The sequence below is a fragment of the Geotrypetes seraphini genome, chromosome 2, assembly GCF_902459505.1.
Source record: "Geotrypetes seraphini chromosome 2, aGeoSer1.1, whole genome shotgun sequence".
Taxonomy (NCBI): domain Eukaryota; kingdom Metazoa; phylum Chordata; class Amphibia; order Gymnophiona; family Dermophiidae; genus Geotrypetes; species Geotrypetes seraphini.
Genome location: NC_047085.1, coordinates 47,546,736 through 47,569,577, shown reverse-complemented (window position 1 = coordinate 47,569,577; position 22,842 = coordinate 47,546,736). Strand labels below are relative to the sequence as shown.

Below are 22,842 nucleotides of genomic sequence, written 5' to 3'. Positions count from 1 at the left end.
TTTTAGTCTTTCCTCATACGAGAGATGTTCCATCCCCTTTATCATCTTGGTTGCTCTTCTTTGAACCTTTTCTAATGCCGCTATATCTTTCTTGAGATAAGGAGACCAGAACTGAATGCAATACTCCAAGTGAGACCGCTCCATGGAGCAATACAGAGGCATTATAACATTCTTAGTCTTGTTAACCATCCTTAGTGTATATGTTGGTGGGTCCTCTTCTGCTGCTACCCCACTAGCGGTTGGCATACCCCAGGGTTCTGTCTTAGGACCTCTTCTTTTCTCTCTCTCTATCTCTTCCCTCGGTGCCCTGATATCCTCCCTTGGCTTCCAGTATCACCTATATGCTGATGACTCCCAGATCTACCTCTCTATACCTGAAATTTCAGCTAAAGTCCAAGAAAAAGTCTCCGTTTGGCTAACATTGGTGACTGGATGTCCTGTCATTACCTGAAACGAAACATGTCCAAAACTGAGCTGATCTTCTTTCCTCCTAAACCCTCCTCCTTTCTCCATCTCAGTAAATAATACTGTCATTGTTCTAGTCTCCTCTGCTCGCAATCTTGGAGTCGTCTTCGATTCCGACCTCTCATATTTTACACACATCCAACAAGCTGCTAAGACCTGCCGTTTCTATCTCTTCAATATCACCAAAATTTGCCCCTTCCTCTCTGAGCACACTACTTGAGCCCTTGTCTAAGCTCTCGTAACCTCATGCTTAGATTACTACAATCTACTTCTAACTTGTCTCCCACAGTGTCACCTCTCCCCTTTGCAATCTATGCAAAATTCTGCTACACGGCTCATCTTCTACCAACCTCGTTTTGCTCCTCACCCCTCTCCTTAAGTCACTTCACTGGCTCCTTATGTGCCATCACATACAGTTCAAGCTCCTATTGTTGACCTACAAGTATGTTCATTCTGCTGCCCCTCAATATCTCTCTCCTCTCCTTATACACCTCCCATAGAACTCTATTCCTCAGATAAGTTGCTCTTAGCTTTACTCTTCTCCTCCACTGCCAATTCCAAACTTTGTTCCTTTCATCTAGCTGCCCCCATGCCTTCAATAAATTACCTGAATTTGTCCGCCAATCCCCTTCCCTTACTTTGTTTAAAAACAGACAGAAAACCCACCCTTTTGATATAGCCTTCAATCTTTAACCCTACTCCTCTGCTTTCCAACCCAACCATCTGATTAACTGTTCCCCTTAACTGTACCATGACATCCTGTTTGTCTGTCTTGGCTGTTTAGATTGTAAGCTCTTTCGAGCAGGGACTGTTTTCTTGTTTGTGACTGTGTACAGCGCTGCGTACATCTAGTAGCGCTATAGAAATAATTAATAGTAGTAGTAGTACAGCAGACCCTTAATATTCATGGGGTTAGGGGCAGAGCCGGCCTGCGAATAGGGAAAATCTTGAATAATTTTTGGGGCCAGCTCTGACCCATCCCTGCCACCCCAACCTTACCTGGTGGTCTAGCGATGACGCAGGGCAGAAGTGATCTTCCTATGGGAACTCACGGCAGCCATTTTGATGACCGCTCTGCACGGGGCAGGAGCGTAGGAAGATTGCTCCTGCCCCACGTCACTGCTAGACCACCAAGTAAGGTCTGTGGGAGGTCCGGGGCAGTGTTTCAGCATTAAAAAACAAGGGTCAAAAAAAAATTGCGAATAATCGAATTCGCGAGTAGGGAAACCGCGAATCCGGAGGGGGAGCTGTAGTAGTAACTATCCCTTTTTTAATAATTCCTAGCATCTTGCTTGCTTTTTTAGCCGCCGCCACACATTGGGCGGAAGGTTTCACATCGTATTGTCTACAATGACACCCAGATCTTTTCCTTGGGAACTAACCCCCAAGGTGGATCCTAGTATCTGGTAACTGTGCTTTGGGTTATTCTTCCCAATGTGTATCACTTTGCATTTGTCCACATTAAATTTCATCTGCCATTTGGAAGCCCAGTCTTCCAATTTCCTAAAGCCCGCCTGCAATTTTTCACCATCCGCATGCGTTTTTTTAACAGCTTTGAACAGTTCAGCGTCATCTGCAAATTTAATCACCTCACTCGTCGTTCCAGAAACGATCACACACCTCATTGATGGGTGTGGTATGCTGATATCAGAAAAAAAAAAATACCTGAATACAGACGGGCACAATAAATGCAGCTTCTAGGGGATGAGGTGTGCTATATAAACACTGGCATATTGCTGTGCCAGAAAAACACTGGTTTCATAACCCTGAAAAAATAGTGGAGAATGAGGAAGTTGTGATCACCTGGGACATTCCTGTTCCCACAGGTAAAAAGCTTGCTACAAGGAAACCAGACAGTGCTCAAGGGAGAAACAGAAGTGTTGGCACCAAGGGCTAGATTCGATAAATGGCACCCAGAGTTAGACACCAAAATGATCTGCAGTGAGATAAAGAAACTTAACCCCGCCCCTTTTTTTTACTAAGTCACGGTAGAGGTTTCTACTGTGGCCCAGAGCGCTAAATACTTTGATGCTGCTCTAACATTACAGACTGTGGTAGAAACCTCTACCGTGACTTAGTAAAAGTATGTGGGGGGGGGGGGAGGGAGGGGTGTTAATGCTGACAAGCCTAAGGTTTAGTAATTTGACTTCAAATATTCTGCTGTCTGTATCATTGCATCATGGATGTTTTTTTCTACCAATTGTTCAAACCTCCAACATTTTGGGGAGTGATTTTTGATTCAAACCTTTCTTTTGAACCCCAGATTAATAGCTTAACATAGCATAACATTGATTCTTATATACCACAACTATCTCACGGTTCTGTGAGGTCCACACATCAAGAAATACTAACCAACATAGTATGATCACAGCAAATTAATCAAAATATTTGTCAAACAAATATGTTTTTTCAACAGTTTTCTAAAAGCCATATAGGAAGTGGAAAATGATATGTGAGTGCTGACTTGTTTCTCCCACAAAGCCGCCTGGTATGCTAACATTTTGCCAAAGAATCGTCTATAAACACATCAATTCAAAGAACTGTACTTTGCATAAATGTTTTCTGTTTACAAATAAGAAATGGGCAGAAAGATAACTGGGCAAAAGTCCATTCAAACATTTAAGACTGAATGGTCCCTACTTTTATAGAAAACAATTTGTTGACTGGTTCAAGCTTTGATTCTCTCTCAGTTGGTTTACAATAACTCTGTTTATGTTGGTAACTCATACAGATTACAGAGTAGAGAATGACACGGTGACAAAATTCATCACTGTTCCCATCCCCGCGGATAACCGCGGGAAACCATCTTCATGTCATTCATTAAGGAGAGAGGGAAGAATCAGAGTATGAATGGCCACAACCACTGACCCGCAAGCTTTGCTTTGAAGAATGCTGGTGTAGAAGGACTGAGGTTGAAACAGACACTACAGAATGACAGTCTCTGGTATCCAGAGCAGATATTGTGATGTCATAATGCCTCATTCCACCAGTGCCTAAGAGCCAATCACATCAGTGATGTCACAATGGCTTCATTATCCTTGGCTCACATAAGAATCAGAGTATAAATGGCCACAACCACTGACCCTCAAGCTTTGCTTTGAAGAATGCTGGTGTAGAAGGACTGAGGTTGAGATAGACACTAAAGAATGACAGTCTCTGGTATCCAGAGCAGATATTGTGATGTCATAATGCCTCATTCCACCAGTGCCTAAGAGCCAATCACATCAGTGATGTCACAATGGCTTCATTATCCTTTGCTCACATAAGAATCAGAGTATGAATGTCCACAACCATTGACCCTCAAGCTTTGCTTTGAAGAATGCTGGTATAGAAGGACTGAGGTTGAAATAGACACTAAAGAATGACAGTCTCTGGTATCCAGAGCAGATATTGTGATGTCATAATGCCTTATTCCACCAGTGCCTAAGAGCCAATCACATCAGTGATGTCACAATGGCTTCATTATCCTTGGCTCACATAAGAATCAGAGTATAAATGGCCACAACCACTGACCCTCAAGCTTTGCTTTGAAGAATGCTGGTGTAGAAGGACTGAGGTTGAGATATACACTAAAGAATGACAGTCTCTGGTATCCAGAGCAGATATTGTGATGTCATAATGCCTCATTCCACCAGTGCCTAAGAGCCAATCACATCAGTGATGTCACAATGGCTTCATTATCCTTGGCTCACAAAAGAATCAGAGTATGAATGGCCACAACCATTGACCCTCAAGCTTTGCTTTGAAGAATGCTGGTGTAGAAGGACTGAGGTTGAGATAGACACTAAAGAATGACAGTCTCCAGAGCAGATATTGTGATGTCATAATGCCTTATTCCACCAGTGCCTAAGAGCCAATCACATCAGTGATGTCACAATGGCTTCATTATCCTTGGCTCACAAAAGAATCAGAGTATGAATGGCCACAACCATTGACCCTCAAGTTTTGCTTTGAAGAATGCTGGTATAGAAGGGCTGAGGTTGAAATAGACACTAAAGAATGACAGTCTCTGGTATCCAGAGCAGATATTGTGATGTCATAATGCCTCATTCCACCAGTGCCTAAGAGCCAATCACATCAGTGATGTCACAATGGCTTCATTATCCTTGGCTCACATAAGAATCAGAGTATGAATGGCCACAACCATTGACCCTCAAGCTTTGCTTTGAAGAATGCTGGTGTAGAAGGACTGAGGTTGAGATAGACACTAAAGAATGACAGTCTCCAGAGCAGATATTGTGATGTCATAATGCCTTATTCCACCAGTGCCTAAGAGCCAATCACATCAGTGATGTCACAATGGCTTCATTATCCTTGGCTCACAAAAGAATCAGAGTATGAATGGCCACAACCATTGACCCTCAAGCTTTGCTTTGAAGAATGCTGGTATAGAAGGACTGAGGTTGAAATAGACACTAAAAAATGACATGGGATTATTTCCCGCGGTTATCCGCGGGGACGGGAATGGTGATGAATTTTGTCACCGTGTCATTCTCTAGAGGAAATTTGTCTATTGCAAAATACAGCTTCCAGGATGTTGCTCTCAATTGGCTTCTGGTTAGGGTTACCAGACGTACGGATTTTTCTGGACATGTCCTCCTTTTTGAGGTCATCTCCGAGGGACCGGACAGCTTTTCAAAACCCAGCACTTTGTCTGGGTTTTGAAAAGCTCTCTCGAAATCGCTTCAGGCAAGAGGGCGGGGCTGGTGCCCGGATTTTATTAAAGTAAAATCTGGTAACCCTACTTCCAGCTGAAGTATGAATTATCTTTACAGTTCTGCTTTCTGTTTTATTCATAAATGTTTACATGGCCGAGTACCTGAGGATACAGTGTTAATTCGCCTGTCTACAATATGAACTTTTTGGGGCAAAAGATCATGTTCTTTTTTGATTTCCATGCACATAATGGCATGAAATGTATGAAACAATTTCACTGCACATTTCTATATCAATCTGCTAGAATTTAACAGGAATCTCAAAGTCCCTCCTTGAGGGCCGCAATCCAGTTGGGTTTTCAGGATTTCCCCAGTGAATATGCATTGAAAGCAGTGCATGCACATAGATCTCATGCATATTCATTGGGGGAATCCGACTGGATTGCGGCCCTCAAGGAGGCACTTTGAGACCCCTGATTTAGAACAATCTTTGTCTTGAAGTTAGGAGAGAATCTTCTTATATGATCTTCAGGGAAAGTTAAAAAAGCTTTTTTCTTTAACAAGCTTTTACTTGGTGTTTTATCTGACCTAAACAAGACAAAAAACAAGACACAGTAATATGTTGAAAACCTTAAACTGACATAGGTGCTCAGAATCAATAAAGATGGTAAGAAAATCACAAACAGGGACAAGCCCCTAAATGTGCTTTCCAGAGTCTATCATTGCCCAATCTCTCCTGCCAACACAAACTCCCTGAACCCCCATCACCTGCGATTATCAGCAGGAGGGTGCCCAATCCCTCCTGCTGGACAAAAACCCCCCGAACCCCCTTCCCCCGACTGCGCACCCAACCCCCACAAAACCCCCCTCCATACTCCACCGGATGGCCCTAACCACCCTAATAGATGGCCAGCTGGGTCCTCCCTCCGTCTGTCAGGCTTGCCTTCCTCTGAATGCAGGCCTGCTCATTCCTGGTGCATTGTGGGATTCACCGGGGAGATTAGCCCAGGCGCCTAAGAAGGGCATTAGGCACCTGGGCCAAACAGCATTGGGGTGGGGTGTTGTCCACCAGGAGGGCTTGGGCTCCCTCTTGCCGATGATCAGTGCGGGGAGGTGTGTTCTTCAGCAGGAGAGATTGGGCATCTCTCCTACCGATGATCATGGATGTTGAGGGTTCGGGGGGGGAGGGTTCTGTCCAACAGGAGGAATTGGGCATCTCTCCTGCCGGTAATTGTAGATTGGGCATATCTCCTGCCGTGGAGATTAGGAGGGATCGTGGCAAGAGAGATTAGACATATCTCCTACCGTGATCGTTGGGGGGGGGAGGGGAGAATGACAGTTCCAGGATTCTGTAACCAGAATTATTTATGACAGACGCTGGTTAGAGAATCCTGCTTTTAGGCGAAGAACTGGCCTCTCCTTCACTGTCTTGTTTTGGCCATTTGGAACTTGGGTGATTTTGGGGTCGGGAATGTGTGGTAAGGATAGACGTAGTGGCACTCTGGTTGATTACATTGCTGAACGTAGAGGTAGAAAACAAAAGGAATTGACCCCCCCCTTTCTATTGCAAATGCAAGCAGTGTCTCACTTCCGGCTCATCACACAATTGTTTCCCACGTATTCACCTTTATAGGACCCCCAGGGACCCCTGAAGAAGACTTTTTGTCGAAACACGGACCTTGTTGGGTCCTTTATCCCTAGCGGACTAGGTCCTTTAAGGCTCTTATGTGGCTGATTTATTTTTATGTGGATGATTTCAGTGTACCTTTGGAACTTTGACACTTTCAAATAAAGTCCATTTAGGAACATCGTCACTCCACAGAGTTTTTTTTTGTTTTCTCTGAACGTAGGCCATTCTAAAAAAAACCCCTCATTTTGGATGTTTTTTTTGAGAATGGACATTTCCATGCTGCCTACTTTCTGCGCCTAGGGACTTAGGCCAAAAGGGGACTTAGACATTTCTTTTGATTATGCCCCTCCATGTCTGCATTTTCAGAGCACCAAATTATCCCACTTTATCACATCAACTGATAAGGCTTAAAATCTCACCACTACAATGCTTAGGAGCACAATATTTTTGTGATGACTGAAGTAATATGGTGTAATATTTTCAGTCAAAAACATGGGCATCCCTCTTAATAAGGGAACCGCAAACTTTCCATCAGACAAAACTATATGAATGCCTCAAAATCAAAATACATCAGCAATTGAAAAAAAACTACTGGTTTCACAGGACATTAATAAAGCTAGCAAAAGCACAGGAAGTCTACACAGGAAAATATATTGGAAAGCTGAAAAGAGATATATTTGGTTAAGATTTATTTACTATCATTTTGAAGAAAAATTTCCCCAAAAGTGGTGTACAGCTAGTGTAAGTGGACAGAAGCAATTTATAGCTATAGTGACAGTAGCAGCAATATTGGGTCTCATTACATCACCCCTCTAACTATAAAAATGGAAAATCTATACTTGTCTTAAGAGGAACTATAAAACACACATTTCCCAGATCACAAAAAGAAAAGTAATAAGTTGAGGCATTTGGGGCAAATGGAGCAGAAACATCCCACATTTAAAGACTTTAAAGGGAAAGTGAGATAAGACCAGTGCACAGGATGAGTGCAGGAAAAGGTGGAGGTCCTTATGCTGGAAGTGTAAAAGGCAAGATTGGCGTCACATGAGCTGTGAAAAATAGTACATAGATGAAACCACGCAAGACAAAGCCACACTGATAATGGAGCGCCGAAAATTGCATGCCGGACGTCTGCGCGCTGGATTTAAACAGTATTTTAAAGCGCTCCGAGGGGAGTTTGGGTCCCTCACTTTACTTAGAGCTGTTTGCGCTCCTGTTGGGGGGGGGGAACACCCCATTAGAGAGGAAACTGCCTTTTTCCTCGTTTTGTTTTTAAAAAGTACAGTTTCCTCTATAATGGGGCGGGTTCCCCCCCCCATGGGAGTACAGTTTCTTCTATAATGGGGCGGGTTCCCCCCCCAATGGAAGCGCCAACAATAATAAGTAAACCCACACACCCTCGGAGCACTTTAAAATACTGCTTAAAACCAGCGCGCAGATGGCCTGTGCGCGTTTGTCAGTGCTCCATTGTTCCACGTGGCTTTGTCCTGCGCGGTTTTGACCTGTCACCGCAGAAATTGGTCCTAGACACTATCAGCCTCATAATCAAAAACCATAGACGTCCAAAAAACATCCTAAATCGGCACTTGGGCATCCTAATCGCCAGAATATCCAAGTGCTGATAATCGATACCACCTTTCTGGATGTCTAGCGAAGTGTCCCAGCCTCTGTGCATCCAGAACATGAGATGGGCATGGTGGAGGCCGTTTTATGGGCAGGCTTTGCAAGACATGCTGAATAGAATTTACATGTTTGGAACTAGACCTGTTTTAAAAGTGTTTAAGTGCCACAAAGCTGCCCAAACTGACCAGATGATCAATGCATGCATCAAGGTACGACATCCCCACCCTGCCCCAGTCACTGACCCCCTTCCACCACACAAAAATAAGAAAAAGCATCTGGTATGGGGAAGCCTAGTAGAGCTGCACACAGGTGTCTTAAGTAGCTAGGTAGATGGACTAGTGAACCATAGAGAAGAGGACTTAGGTCCATAAGCCACTCTAACCACTACAATTATGGTAGAACGTGTAAGCCCACCCCAAATACTGCCATATAGGTGCCACCTGCAGCCATAAGTACTATTGGAGGCGGAACGCAGCTAGGTATAGTAGTTTTTGGTTTTATTGGGGGGGCCTCACTATAAATTATAAGGGGGTTATGGTGAGATATATATCAGGCACCCTTTACAGCAGTGCCCTCTAAGGTGTTCCATTGCTCTGTTGGGGTGTCTATGTGGCCAGTCCATTACTATACTGGCCCATCCCATGTCCAAATGTCTGTATTTGGATTTTAAATGGGGTACAAAGTTAGACACAACAGTGGCCAAGACATCTAAGTAGACGATATATTTGGACATCCAGCAGTTTGCCTTTTGAAAATGGCCATTTCAATTCATCCAAATCTAGACGTCCAGCTGGAAATGTCCAAGTTGGACTTAGACCTTTTTTTTAAATGCCCCTCCTCAGACAGGGAGGGGGGGTGATTCTATAAGCTAGTGTACCAAACTTTACATTTAGGACCATATTCTATATAGGGTGCCTAAAAAAAATTGTGACCTACAAGATTGATGCTTAGCACAATTGTACATAAGTGTCTTCTCTGAAATACGTCAGCCCCACCACTCCACCGCTATGTTAAATTTCAAAAAAGCGGGAGATTTACGTGGTAACTCATCATAGGTAATTCATTTTCTAAACGCTGTGACAATTCTAACATGTTCTTACAAGTGCCTTTTTTCCAACTAAGATAGTGTCAAGAAATTTTTTAAGAGTATATACTTAGCTTTTATACACAACTGAACCTGGGAGTCTGACCCTGGTGTGTGTTTTATAGTTCCTCTTAAGACAAGTATAGATTTTCCATTTTTATAGTTAGAGGGGTGATGTAATGAGACCCAATATTGCTGCTCCTGTCACTATAGGGTCAGACTCCCAGGTTCAGCTGTGTATAAAAGCTAAGTATATACTCTTAAAAAATTTCTTGACACTATCTTAGTTGGAAAAAAGGCACTTGTATGAACATGTTAGAATTGTCACAGCGTTTAGAAAATGAATTACCTATGATGAGTTACCACGTAAATCTCCCGCTTTTTTGAAATTTAACATAGCGGTGGAGTGGTGGGGCTGACGTATTTCAGAGAAGACACTTATATGCAAGCACGCCAACCTAGCTGCTCACTCATTTATCTTCACAGAGAGGGTTGGTGCTAGACTTATAAAGTATACTGACATTACATTAAAGCTAATAGCACAATTGTACAACACCTAATTACCCTTTTTTGTGTAATATGATTGCAAGTAATACAGTCATGATAGAAACATGATGGCAGATAAAGGTCAAATGGCCCATCCAATCTACCCATCCACAGAATCCACTATCGCCTCCTCTCCTTAAGAGATCCCACATGCCTGTCCCACGTTTTCTTGAATTCAGCCACAATCTTTGTCTCTACCATCTCTACCAGGAGACTATTCCACGCATCTACCACCCATTCTGTAAAAAAGTATTTCCTTAGATTACTCCCTCAGCCTATCACCAATTAACTTCATCATATGCCCTCTCTCTCTGGAGTTTCCTTTCAGTTGAAAGAGACTCACCTCATGTGACTTGTGCCATGTAAATATTTAAACGTCTCTATTATATCTCCCCTCTCCTGCCTTTCCTCCAAAGTATACATATTGAGATCTTTAAGTCTGTCCTCATATACCTTATGATGAAGACCACCAACCATTTTAGTAGCCTGTCTCTGGACCGACTCCATCCTGTTTATATTTTTTTGAAGGTGCAATCTCCAGAACTGTATACAATATTCTAAATGAGGACTCACCAGAGTCTTATACAAAGGTATCAAAATCTCCTTTTTACTACTGGTCATAGCTCTCTCCATGCACCCTAGCATTCTTCTAGCTTTTGCCGTCACCTTTACAACTTATTTGGCCACCTTAAGATCATCACATACTATCATATCCAAGTCCCACTCGTCTTTCATGAACAAAAGTTCATCATCCCCTAAACCAGGGGTGGGCATCTCCGGTCCTCGAGGGCCAGAATCCAGTCGGGTTTTCAGGATTTCCCCCAATGAATATGCATTGAAAGCAGTACATGCAAATAGATTTCATGCATATTCATTGGGGAAATCCTGAAAACCTGACTGGATTCCGGCCCTTGAGGACCAGAGTTGCCCACTCCTGCCCTAAACTATACCGTTCCCTCAGGTTTTTGCAGCCCAAATGCATTACCTTGCATTTCTTAGCATCAAATCTTAGCTGCCAAATTTCAGACCATTCTTCAAGTTTCGCTAGGTCCTTCTTCATGTTATTCACACCATCCTGGGTCTCTTCTGTATTTTAGATCATCTACAAAGAAGCAAATCTTACTTGACAACCTTCAGCAATATCACTTACAGAAATGTTAAAAAGAACAGACTCAAGTACCAAACCTTGAGGCACACCACTGGTAACATCCTTTCCTCAGAACAATCTCCATTGATCGCCACCCTCTGTTGCCTTCCACTCAACCAGTCCTGACCCAGTCTGTCACTTTAAGGCCCATACCGAGGGCATTAAGTTCATTTATTAGACGCCTGTATGGATCACTGTCAAAGGCTTTGCTAAAATCTATCACATCTAGTACTCTCCCTATATTCAATTCCCTGGTCACCCAAAGAAATTATCTTTTGTAGTTTAAGAAAGCTAACCTGTTTTTCCTTACCTTCTCAGCTACTACTTTTGAGAACCAAAGCAGCCTTCTTTTCCTCTTGCTTTTACTTACTTTCCTTATAAAATGGTTTGTTGCCCTTACAAAATCATAGAAAACCAAAAAACTCTGTGGAGTGACGATGTTCCTAAATGGGCTTTATTTGAAATTGTCAAAGTTCCAAAGGTACACTGAAATCATCCACATAAAATCATTTCATCCACATAAAAAATGAATCATCCACATAAAAGCCTTAAAGGACCTAGTCCGCTAGAAATACAGGACCCAACACGGTCCGCGTTTCGACAAAAAGTCTTCTTCAGGGGTCCCTGGGGGCCCTATAAAGGTGAATACGTGGGAAACAATTGTGTGGTGAGCCGGAAGTGAGACACTGCTTGCATTTGCAATAGAAAGGGGGTCAATTCCTTTTGTTTTCTACCTCTATGTTCAGCAATGTAATCGCCCAGACTGCCTTTCTATTGCAAATGCAAGCAGTGTCTCACTTCCGGCTCACCACGTATTCCATTGTTTCCCATGTATTCACCTTTATAGGAGCCCAGGGACCCCTGAAGAAGAATGATTTCAGTGTACCTTTGGAACTTTGACACTTTCAAATAAAGTCCATTTAGGAACATCGTCACTCCACAGAGTTTTTTTTGTTTTCTCTAGATTTTCTTCTTTGTGGATATTTTGGGGTCAATTCCTTTTGTTTCTTACAAAATCATAAACACACAACACAAAAAGTCAAAAACACAACTTTCGGGCAGGAAAAAGCAAGATAGTATAATCAACTCAACAAGTAATGCCTCAATCCTGCCTTAAAGGATTCTAGATTTTTGATTGATTTCAGAACCTAAGGCAACTTTTTGCAGTCCAACAAGTCTGCCAACAAAAGATTCCAGACTGTTATGGCTAAATGAAACAGCTTTAAATTGGATACTGTCAGATCACAAGAGGTCAAGGAGTGAAGAGCCCACTGAGGAACAGTTCGAACAATACGAGTACGAATCAGTTGTTTCTTTCCATTCAAATACGTATTACTGGAACCATTGCAAAACGACTCCCACAATACCACATTCAGCCAAAAAAATCCTATGATCCAATGTGTTAAAGGCAACTGTTACGTAAAAAAAAACCAAAAAAACACAGATAACCTCCAAAAAGCAATCAATATGCCTATCTAGATTAATAGCAAAGTTCATCATCCTTAGTTGCCAATAACACCTCTGTATTATGTGCCTTGCAGACACTGTACTGAAATAGATCCAATATCAAAGAAGATTGCAGATAATTATCCAATTGCACATAAAGAGACTTTTCAACGAGCTTCACAATCACAGGTAAAGATGATATTGGGTGAAAATTGGAGAGCTCCATAAGACCAAGGGATGTCTTTTTTCACACCTTGACATGCAATCGCCAGCTTTGGCACAGCCAGCACCACACCCTCAGCCAAAAATGAACTAACCATCTTCGTCAACACAGGAATCGTCAACATTTCCATATGCCTCAGTAGATCAGGGGCACGTACATCTCCCACAGATCCCATTGGCTATGGTTTTCACCAGCTCTGTAAATCTGGAAATGTAATGCCGAAGCCCAGATATGGCCTGGAATTGAATTTCTGGGGATAACACCGACAGCAGTCAGCAAAACACTGAGCACTGCCATCTGACTATCAGGCCCCTTATTATTATTTTTTAAGGTCACACCTTTTCATTGGTAGCTTAAGGTGAGATACATTCAGGTCCAGTAGGTATTTCTTTGTCCTCAGAGGGCTCACAATCTACCCCCCCCCCCCCCCCAACACATTTTTTTTTTTTTTACTAAGCTGTGATAGAGGTTTCTACTGCGGCCTAGGGTGCTAAATACTTCAACACTGCTCCAACGCTCATAGGAATTGTATGAGCAAAGGAGAATTTAGCACTCCAGGCTATGGTAGAAACCTCTACCATGGCTTAGTAAAAGTGGGAGTAAAGTTTGTACCTGAGGCAACGGAGGGTGACACGGCTTGCACAAGGTCATATGGAATGCCAGTGGGACTTGAACTGTGGTTTTTCCTGGTTCTTAGTCTGCTGCTGTAAATCAGGAAGAAGGTTTCCTGCATTATGAGGTAGCTGGGAAAGATAAGGAGCTAAGGAGATCTACAATTTAAACTGTTCTACAATTGTTACAGTTCATATTCTCATTGGAAGCCAGTCACTGGTTACTGATTTATATATATATATATATATATATATTTTTTTTTTTATTTATTTTTTTTTTGTGATCTTCCTCTTTTGCAGTGTGGCTGCTGTTAGCTCTCTTGAATAGAAATAAGAGTTAACAAGATTAAAAATAATACTCCTGGCAAAATTCTGCGCAAAAAAAAAATTCAAAATTCTGCGCACATAGCAAATTCTACAAGTTTATTTGTCAAAATATAAACAATATTTTTGCTAAATATTATCCATGTTCCATTTAAATCATTTAAAATAAAATGTTCCTTTTTTAGCTTTCTTTTTCACTTTTCAACTATCAAATTTCCATCTTTTCTCCCATTCCCCATCCCATTCCTTCCTCAGCCCTCCATACACCCATTAGCATATTACTACTCTCTGTAATATCTATCCTCTCATCCATTTCCTTGCCATTCTCTCCTCCCCCTCAGGGTTCTACCATTTTCAGCATCTTACTTATTCCACCCTTATAGCCCAGCATCTGCTCCCTCTTCTTTCCCTCCTCATCCTTGTAGCCTGACATCTCCCTCTCTCTTCCCTCCTGCACTCTCCCCCATGGTCCAGCATTTCTCCCACTCTCTTCCACTCACTCCCATTGCCAGGCATGTCTCCATTACTCCATTCTGCTGTCAGGCATTTCTCCATCACTCCAGTCTGCTCCTGGATCAAACATCTCCCTCTACTTCCTGTGTATTTCTCCCTCCTTCCCATCTACCCCCATGTCCAACACCTCTCTTTATCTCCCTCCCTTGTGTCCCTACCTCCATGCAGCATCCTATACCTTCCTTCCACTGCCATACCCATTTCTGTTTCTTTCCCACTGTCTACCATCTCTCACTCCCCTTGCCTTGTGCCCTGGGTCAGCCCTTTCTCCCCTCCATTATGTGCAACGTTTCATCTTCTCCCGTCACCATGCATGTCTCCCTCCCCTCCACCTATGTCAGCATCTTTCCTTCCTCTCACTCCTCCCCCTTTGCCAGAATCTTGCCTTCCTCTCACTCCACAACCTCTGTGCCAGCAACTTTCCTTCCTCCCTCCCTCCCCACACTCTCCCTAATAAGGCTTGCTTCACTGGGTCATAGTATCGGCAGCAATTCATACATGCCATCTGTTACTAACCTAAAAGCCTTCCCTCTACTGTGGAGAGACTTCTGGGTTAGCAGCAAGCAGCGTGTGGGAATCACTGCTGTTACCACGACCTGGTAGCTAACACCATCTGAGATTCTGAGAGGGAAAGGGGGAGTTCTGGGTAACTGTGCAATTCTGTGCAAATTTTGCATTGCGCATTCACACAGAATTCCACCAGGAGTATAATAAAAAGCATATACAGTAAGGTGATACCTCTTTTTTTAGGACCGATACATTTATTTGCACTACATGCACTGCCAAGGATAACTACACAAATTCTAACCTGGAAACTATTTGTTTGTACTAAATCCCTAGTTTGTGTCAAGTTAAGATACAACCTTGTATGGTAAACCTGTTCTGTAATTATGTCAAATTGTAACCTGTCAACTATATAATATATCCAGCAAAACCTTGGATGGCAAGTTACTTGGTCTGCAAGACAAACAAAACATTTTATTACATTTTAACTTGCTATACAAGCAATGTTTTGCTATACAAGTACAGGTCTTCATCGACCTACGACCCATGCAACTTACGACGGTTCGACTTTACGATGCGTTTCCCCCATCTCACATCCCAGCCCATACTATTTTTTACCCCTCACCTCTGGACCACCAGGGAAAAGGTACGTGGGGAGGGGTAAAAATACTGTAGTTAGTATAGGCCGACATACGTCCAAATCGACATGCGACCTGTCAGTCAGAACCAATTGTGGTCGTAAGTCGACGAGGACCTGTACATACAGTATACACGCATCACATCATCACAACTGAGCCGATGGTTCTTCTCTCTCTGATGCTGCGAGAGTGTAGTGACTGTTCTAAACGAGCGAGATCTTGCAATACAAGTACATACAGTATTTTGTATTAAAGTTTTTGGGTTGTGGAACAAATCGTCTTGAGTTTCCATTATTTCCTATGGGGAAATTCGCTTTGATGTACGAGTGCTTTGGATTACAAGCATGCCTCTGGAACAAATTATGCTCGCAAACCAAGATTTGACTGTATGTTTAACCTGTAAGCTGTTCTGAGCTCTTTGGGACAACGGGATAGAAAACAAATTAAATAAATGCATGCATCCACCCTCTGAAGTCCAGAAGAAGGCTAATATAGCACAGGCACTAAGGTAAGTACACTTCGCGGGGGTTAGGGGCAGAGCCAGCCCGCGAATATGGAAAAGCCGTGAATAATATTCGGGCCGGTTCTGCCCTTATCCCCAGCTTCCCTCGGCTATTTTTAGCCCAGTAAGCCCCACCCCCTTAAGCCTTACCTGGTGGTCTAGCAGATTTTCAGGCAGGAGCGATCTTCCCGCTCCTGCCCCATGCAGATCGCTCACAGGAAATGGCTGCCTTGAGCTTCCGTAGTCTCTCGAGCCATTTCCTATGAGCGATCTGCATGGAGCAGGAGCGTGGGAAGATCGCTCCTGCCTGAAAATCCGCTAGACCACCAGGTAAGACTTAAAGGGGAAGGGCTTACAGAGCTAAAAGAAGCCCGAAAAATTAAAATTTATTTTTTGGTCAAAAAACCACGAATAACCGAATCCGTAGATACGGAACACGCGAATACGGAGGGGGAAGTGTACTAGCAGCAAATTTTGGCGATTGAGAGGATACTCAATATACTCTGGCTTAGGAGCAAGGGTCATTACTGTCATTTGCAAAACTATCCTATTTAGAGACAGTGCCCTGGAAAGAGCATCAGCAAAGGCTGACAAATAACCGCAGCATATGGGTACACTTTCTGTTCAACTATCACTTGGGTGTCATCATACAGTAGCAGCCCAAGCCAGTATCACGTCCTGTGTGACATGTCCCCTAGTGCCCAGGCCCTGCCCACTGCACTGTGTGAACAACGTTTGCAACACCACCACCACTTTTGCATCCTGTGCAACGGCATCATTCTCACAGAACCTCAGAGTGGCCCATGGTCATCTCCTCTCTTCTTTGGACTGTGCCGTCTGTGAAAGATTGTTTTTTTTTTCTTCTTGTCTCTTTGGCCTGCATCCTAGAGAACATTATAAAGGCTACGACTAGTATTTATCATTCCTATAGCATTGAAAAGCGTACACAACGCTGTACAATCAACATGCAATAGATCAGGGGTATGCAATTCCGGCCCTCGAGAGCCGGAGCCAGTTCAGGTTTTCAGGATATCCACAATAAATATGCACGAGATAGATTTGCATCTCAAGGAGGCAGTGCATGCAAATCCATCTCATATATATTCATTGTGGATATCCTGAAAACCTGACCTGGCTCCGGCTCTCGAGGACCGGAATTGCGTACCCCTGCAATAGATGGTCCCTGCTTAGGGTTACCATATGGCTCCAGAAAAAGGAGGACAGATTGAGACACCCGTGTTTTACTTACACTGGAAGCAATGGAAGTAAGGAGGATAGATTGAGACGACTAAGTTTTACTTCCGTTGAAAGCAATGAAAGTAAAACCCGGATGTCTCAATCTGTCCTCTTTCTCTGAAGGTATATGGGAAACCCTATAACGCTGCTCAGAACTTACAATCTAATTGGTCAGACTGACAGGACATATAGGGGTTGAGGAGTTTTTTTGCAGAGAGAATGATGGGTAATTTTATGGCACGTGGGAGTTAGGACTTGAAGGCAGCATCACAAAAATGGGCTTTTAGCTTGGTTATGAACACTGCCAGAGATGGCGCCTGATGTAATGACTTGGGCAGTTTGTTCCATCATACGGCGCAGCAAGATAGAAGGGACAGAGTCAAAGATCTTCCAAATATCTTCCCCGCCCCCTTCAAAAAATAGGGCCTTTTTCTAGCAAAAAAAAAAGTGCTATAGCAAGATAGGCCATAGGCATGCAAAACCTTAGACTACAGCACTGGCAACCAGTGGCGTACCAAGGGGGAGGCGGGGGGGGCGGTGCGCCCTGGGTGCCAGCCCTAAGGGGGTGCTCCCGGCCTTGCCGTTCAGTCCCCCTCACCCCCGAAGGACCGCTCGCCCCACTGACCTTCCTGCACCACCTGTGAAGCAGCCCACAGCAGGATCGCGAAGTCAGCGTCAGCGATCCCTGAGCTGCGATCCCGCCCCTCCTCTGATGTCAGAGGAGGGGCGGGACCGTGGCGCAGGAAGCAGCGCAGGGATCGCTGACGCTGACTTCGCGATCCTGCTGCGGCTGCTTCATAGGTGGTGCGGGGAGGCCAGGGGGGCGAGCGGTCCTTCGGGGTGGGTTGGGGCATCAGGCCTTCAGGGTGGGGCGGGCGGGCAGGCAGGCAGGCTTTCAAGGGGGAGGGGGTGACAGGCAGGCAGGCAGGCCTTCAAGGGGGGACAGGCCTTCGGGGGGGGGGGTGCAGACCTTCAAGGGGTGCAGGCCTTCAAGGGGGGCAGGCAGGCCTTCAGGGGGGACAGGCCTTCGGGGGGGTGCAGGCCTTCGGGGGGTGCAGACCTTCAAGGGGGGGACAGGCAGGCAGGCCTTCAAGGGGGGGACAGGCCTACAAGGGGATGGGACAGGCCTTCAAGGGGGGTGCAGGCCTTCAAGGGGGGACAGGCAGACTTTTAAGGGGGGACAGGCCTTTGGGGGGGACCATGATTTAGACGTACACGGAGGGAAGGGGGTGTTGAAAGAGACGTGCATATGCCAAACTTTGGGGGGGGGAAGAAATAATGGGTCTGAAAATAGAGGAGAGGGAGAGAGATGATGGACCATGGGATTTAGGGAGGGAAGGAACAGAAAGGGAGAGAAATTGGACACAAGGGATGGTGTGGAGGAGGGATAGAGATACTGGATAGGAGGGTAATTAGGAAAAGAAAGGGAGAGATGGTGGACTCTGGGGTGGTGGGGAAGGAGGGAGAGATGCCGGATGAAAGGGTATTTAAGAAAAGGTGGATCTGTGGAGGGAGATGAAAAAAAGGAAAGATACCAGACTTCCTGGGAAGGGAAGGGAAATGGAAAGGGAGGACAGAGCTGGCAGATGGATGGTTAGCATGCAGAAAGAAGGAGACCCTGGCAAGCAAGTTATCAGAAGAAAACCAGAGCCTTGGACCAACAAGATTTGAAATATAACCAGACAACAAAAGGTAGAAAAATTAATTTTATTTTCTGTTTTGTGATTATAATATGTCAGATTTGAAATGTGTATCCTGCCAAAGCTGGTGTTGGACTGCAAACGTGAGCTAGGATTTAACAGAGAGAGGAAAAGTCCTTTTTGTTTCTTTATTTTATTTACACCACAGCGCCAGTGTGGTTAGGAGAAGCCAAAGGGGGTGAAAAAGCTATAAAACCCACCAGGAGTTTTGAAAAAAATCACCCAACTGGGCAGGAAAATCGAATTGAAAAACCAATTCAATAGGGCTGAATCGAATCAAAAAATGTTTTCCTGTATCTGGCAGCATTAGTTTGCGCTACTGTCTTAGACTTTAGGACCTGGGATTGGGGAGAGATGGCATCCTCAGTACTTTATAATGCAAGTGAAACGAGGATTTGGTCAGACTTTTGAAGGGTCTGCAGAAAAAAAATATTGTATAGGCCGGGGACATGAGACAGCAGGAAATGGGAACTTTTCTTCCTTCTATTTTTGTGAATGGAAAGGCTGAGGATGTCAGAGAGTTCAGTTAAAATATGTGCTTTATAAGAAAATATAATAATGTGTTTTATAAAGTTTATAGCATAGCTGGCCTACCCAGTGAGGTGTTCCTAGTGGTGATGGTGGCAGCGTGTCAATGTGTTGAGAGGAAGAGGTGGTCTGGGAAATTCTGCTGAGCAAACTCCGGGCCCATTTCCACCCCCCAGTTAGTCCACTCCACTCAACTGGTTCACACACTGAGTGGGTCTTTGGGTGTTGTTTTGGGATCTCTTCCAGTGGTTTATCTCCTTCTGGTCCAAGGAAGGAAACTTTGTTATCCTTAGCATTGACCTACAGAATATGTTTGTAACAGCGCTGCTTGTGTGGCATTAGGCTATGTAGTGATCGAAAGAAAAAAACAGACCTTTGTACATTTTTGCACTATATGGTGGGTTTTTGAGGAGATTCACATTTCCTGCACAGCTAAGTCCATGTGAAGTTACCTTGTGCTGTATTTGACATCTAGCAAGGTCTCTGTTTGAAAGGAAAGATCTAAACTTAAAAATGAAGTGGCCAGAAGTTATGGTAAAAGCAGATAGTGTAGCTGGTTTTAAGAAAGATTTGGACAAATTCCTGGAGGAAAAGTCCATAATCTGTTATTAAGACATGGGGGAAGTGTCTGCTTGCCCTGGATCGGTAGCATGGAATGTTGCTACTCTTTGGGTTTTGACCAGGTATTAGTGTCCTGGATTGGCTACCATGAGAATGGGCTACTGGGCATGATGGACCATTGGTCTGACCCAGTTAGGCTATTCTTATGTTATGTTCTCATCTGTAGGGGCCTTTGTTTTCACTTCTTATTTTAATGTATTTTTTTTCTGGGAACTTATCAGTGTTTTTTATAATGGGAACAAAAATGGAAGAGAATTAATGTGTGTGGGATGAGGGGGTAACTAATTTCTTCAGCTAAATAATTCAATCCACTTCAAACAGACATAAGAGAACTCACGCACCATTCACACACCCTCCAACCAAAAACATCAAAAGAAAAAAACAGTTCAACAACCTCCTAGCCATTCGAGCTGCAACACTCGACCCCCAACTCTACAACCAATTGACATCGACCACAGACTGCAAAACTTTCAAAAAGAAATAAAAACCCTTCTATTCAAAAAACACATAAAACCGAACTAACACAATCAGAACTGTCCCAAGCATCACCTGCAACTACTCCATATGTACTTCTGATGTCATGACAATTCAGACATAATTTATGTTATGTTATGTTTGGAATATAAGAAAATTTTCATTACCTGTTTCTATTCTGACCATTTATTCTGTTTCATGGTCATTACAAAAAATATTTTTTTACATAGGGGGGTTGTCAAAAAATGATGGGCCCGGGTGCCACATACCCTAGGTACGCCACTGCTGGCAACTTTTTCCTAGTAGCAGAAGTACACTTTCTGTTTTAGTACACTTTCTTATTTCCAGTCTGCCCAGCAGTGCTTTAATTATAATTAAACAATATGTTTCACGCTAAAATCTTCCTTTTGCTGTTTTGTACAGCATCAGCCAGCCCAGCAGTGCAGTAAGCATTACAAGGGCAAGCACAGGATGTAGATCCATTCCACTGTTCCAACAGTCAGACAGACTCCCGACCTTAGAGATTAAGTGTTCAGAAGCAACCATGATAGGTTTCAATGCACACGCATAGGTTCATAATAATACAGAGCTGCCAAGTTATCCATTTCCAGAAGGAACACTTTTTGGGAGCCAATCCTGGATTTCTGCCAGCCTCATTGTGGTGCGATGCACTGTGGGACCCAGAGCACTGATTTCAATGGGGTCGGATCATGGACTACAAATACAACACTGCTTTGGTATGTAGGTTTAAAACCAGGACCGGACTCGCATGGGCAACTTGGCAGCTCTGATAATATCATGGACAACATTCCTCCATAATAAATACAGACAGATCTTTCAAACTGTTTCCCATTTAAAAGGAAGCACTGGGCACATCTTGTTCTTGCCATTCCCAGCAAACTTGTTTAAATACAAAAAAAAAAAGACCATTTTAAACCCTGCCGTGTCTTTCAGCTCAGGTGAGCAGTGAGGCACACCTCCTGCTGTTGCTCTTCCAGGGGAAAAGAGAAACCTGCTGCAGCCACAGAAAGCCCCCCCCCAAACACCTCCTTACCTTCAACAGCCATCCTCGCAAGGACGTGCACATAATCCGCTCAGCAGCTCTCGCTGCACTTGTTTGCAGGCTTTATTGCCCTCATAGGTTTCCAGCAGGGTTCAGTCATCAGCAGAGAGGCTCAGCCTGCAGGACGCGGTCAGGGAGCCTGCTCTGTACCAGCCGAGCAGGCCGGGAAATGTAGTCTTCGTGTCGGCATAGAAATAGAACATGATGTCAGCGTGCCTCTCCGCCCAGCTCCTGCACTTCTGCTTTCGAGATAGGCTGCATGGAAAAGAAAAGAAAACAAACAGCCCTTTCCTTATCTATTGGTCAATTAAAGAAAGCAAATGATTCGTGATTGCACAAGAGCTGCATGTCCTACAACACAATGCCTTCAAGCACACATTGTTCTGGAAAAGGGATATTGGATTGAAAACGAGCTTGTCCATTTAGTGCTGTGAAGCGAAGCTATTTGACACGGTGTTTTCCCCTATGGCACCCAGTAATCCATCTGTGCTTTAATTCTTTAAGTGGTTTGCTATAGACAACTTTAAAAACCTAGTGATGACTCTGAATCTCCCAGAAAAAAAAGAATGTATTCCATGATATGCAGTGACATGCAAAGGTCCAAAGGTTGCAGTGCCTAAATTGTCATCAACTCAGTCCCCCTCCCCCCCAAAAAAATTCTATAAGGTTGGGTGCCCAACTTTCTGCTTAGTATGCAAAGTTGCCCAAGCAAGTTATAGAATAAGATCAGTTGTGTGTGTAACTTAATATAACAATGATTTTGGCTAACTAGGCACTGGAATGGGTAAAATGCGGACCTCGTGGACCTTGCGGATTTTAATTGCAGGCCCTTGAAAATCTGCTCACCTTGGTTTTGACCGCTGCAGTTTCTCATCCCACAGATCTGTGCTGATAGGCATAATAGAGACTCCACAGATCTATGCAGATAACACCTATGGGGTTACCAAAGGGCAGTTGCCTGACTCGGCCAGCCTCTGAACTTTCCGTGGCACTAGACTAGAGGGGTTCCCCCTCCTGGGAATGCCATGGATCAAGCAGCTGCCTGTTAAATTAATGGTAATATACTCAAAAGTCGGGTTGAATATCTTTTTCTAAAGTTCAGCCTTAGGAGTTGCGCTTCAGACTCACAACAGCAGGACTGGGTAAAACGAGGATCCCGCGGCGCTCTACCGCATGGCCTTAAAAAGAAAGCATCCGTGATATGGGGTCCACAGGGATCCTCATTTTACTTCCCACCCCCCCTCCCCAGCAGGATCCAAGAGGTATGCAGGAGTTAAAACAAGGATCTGTAGAGTGAACAGGATTCGTG

The 22,842-nt window shown here is 43.9% G+C and overlaps 1 protein-coding gene across 6 annotated transcripts in view; it reads right to left on the bottom strand.

Moving 5' to 3' along the window:
* The window catches only part of SAMD12 (sterile alpha motif domain containing 12), a 655,615-nt gene extending 633,219 nt beyond the window's left edge, over positions 1 to 22,396 (bottom strand). For 4 of the 6 annotated variants that reach the window (XR_004538407.1, XR_004538411.1, XR_004538409.1 and 1 more), the window contains exon 1: positions 21,525 to 21,902. Coding sequence is in view for 1 of the 6 variants with exons in the window: in XM_033934397.1 (XP_033790288.1) it covers positions 21,525 to 21,537 (13 nt within the window). In the remaining 5 variants the exon portion in view is untranslated. Of the gene's footprint in view, positions 1 to 21,524; positions 21,913 to 22,379 lie in introns of those variants that run through there. The other 2 variants (XR_004538408.1, XM_033934397.1) reach the window with 2 other exon arrangements.
* Between the last annotated feature and the right edge of the window lie 446 nt (positions 22,397 to 22,842).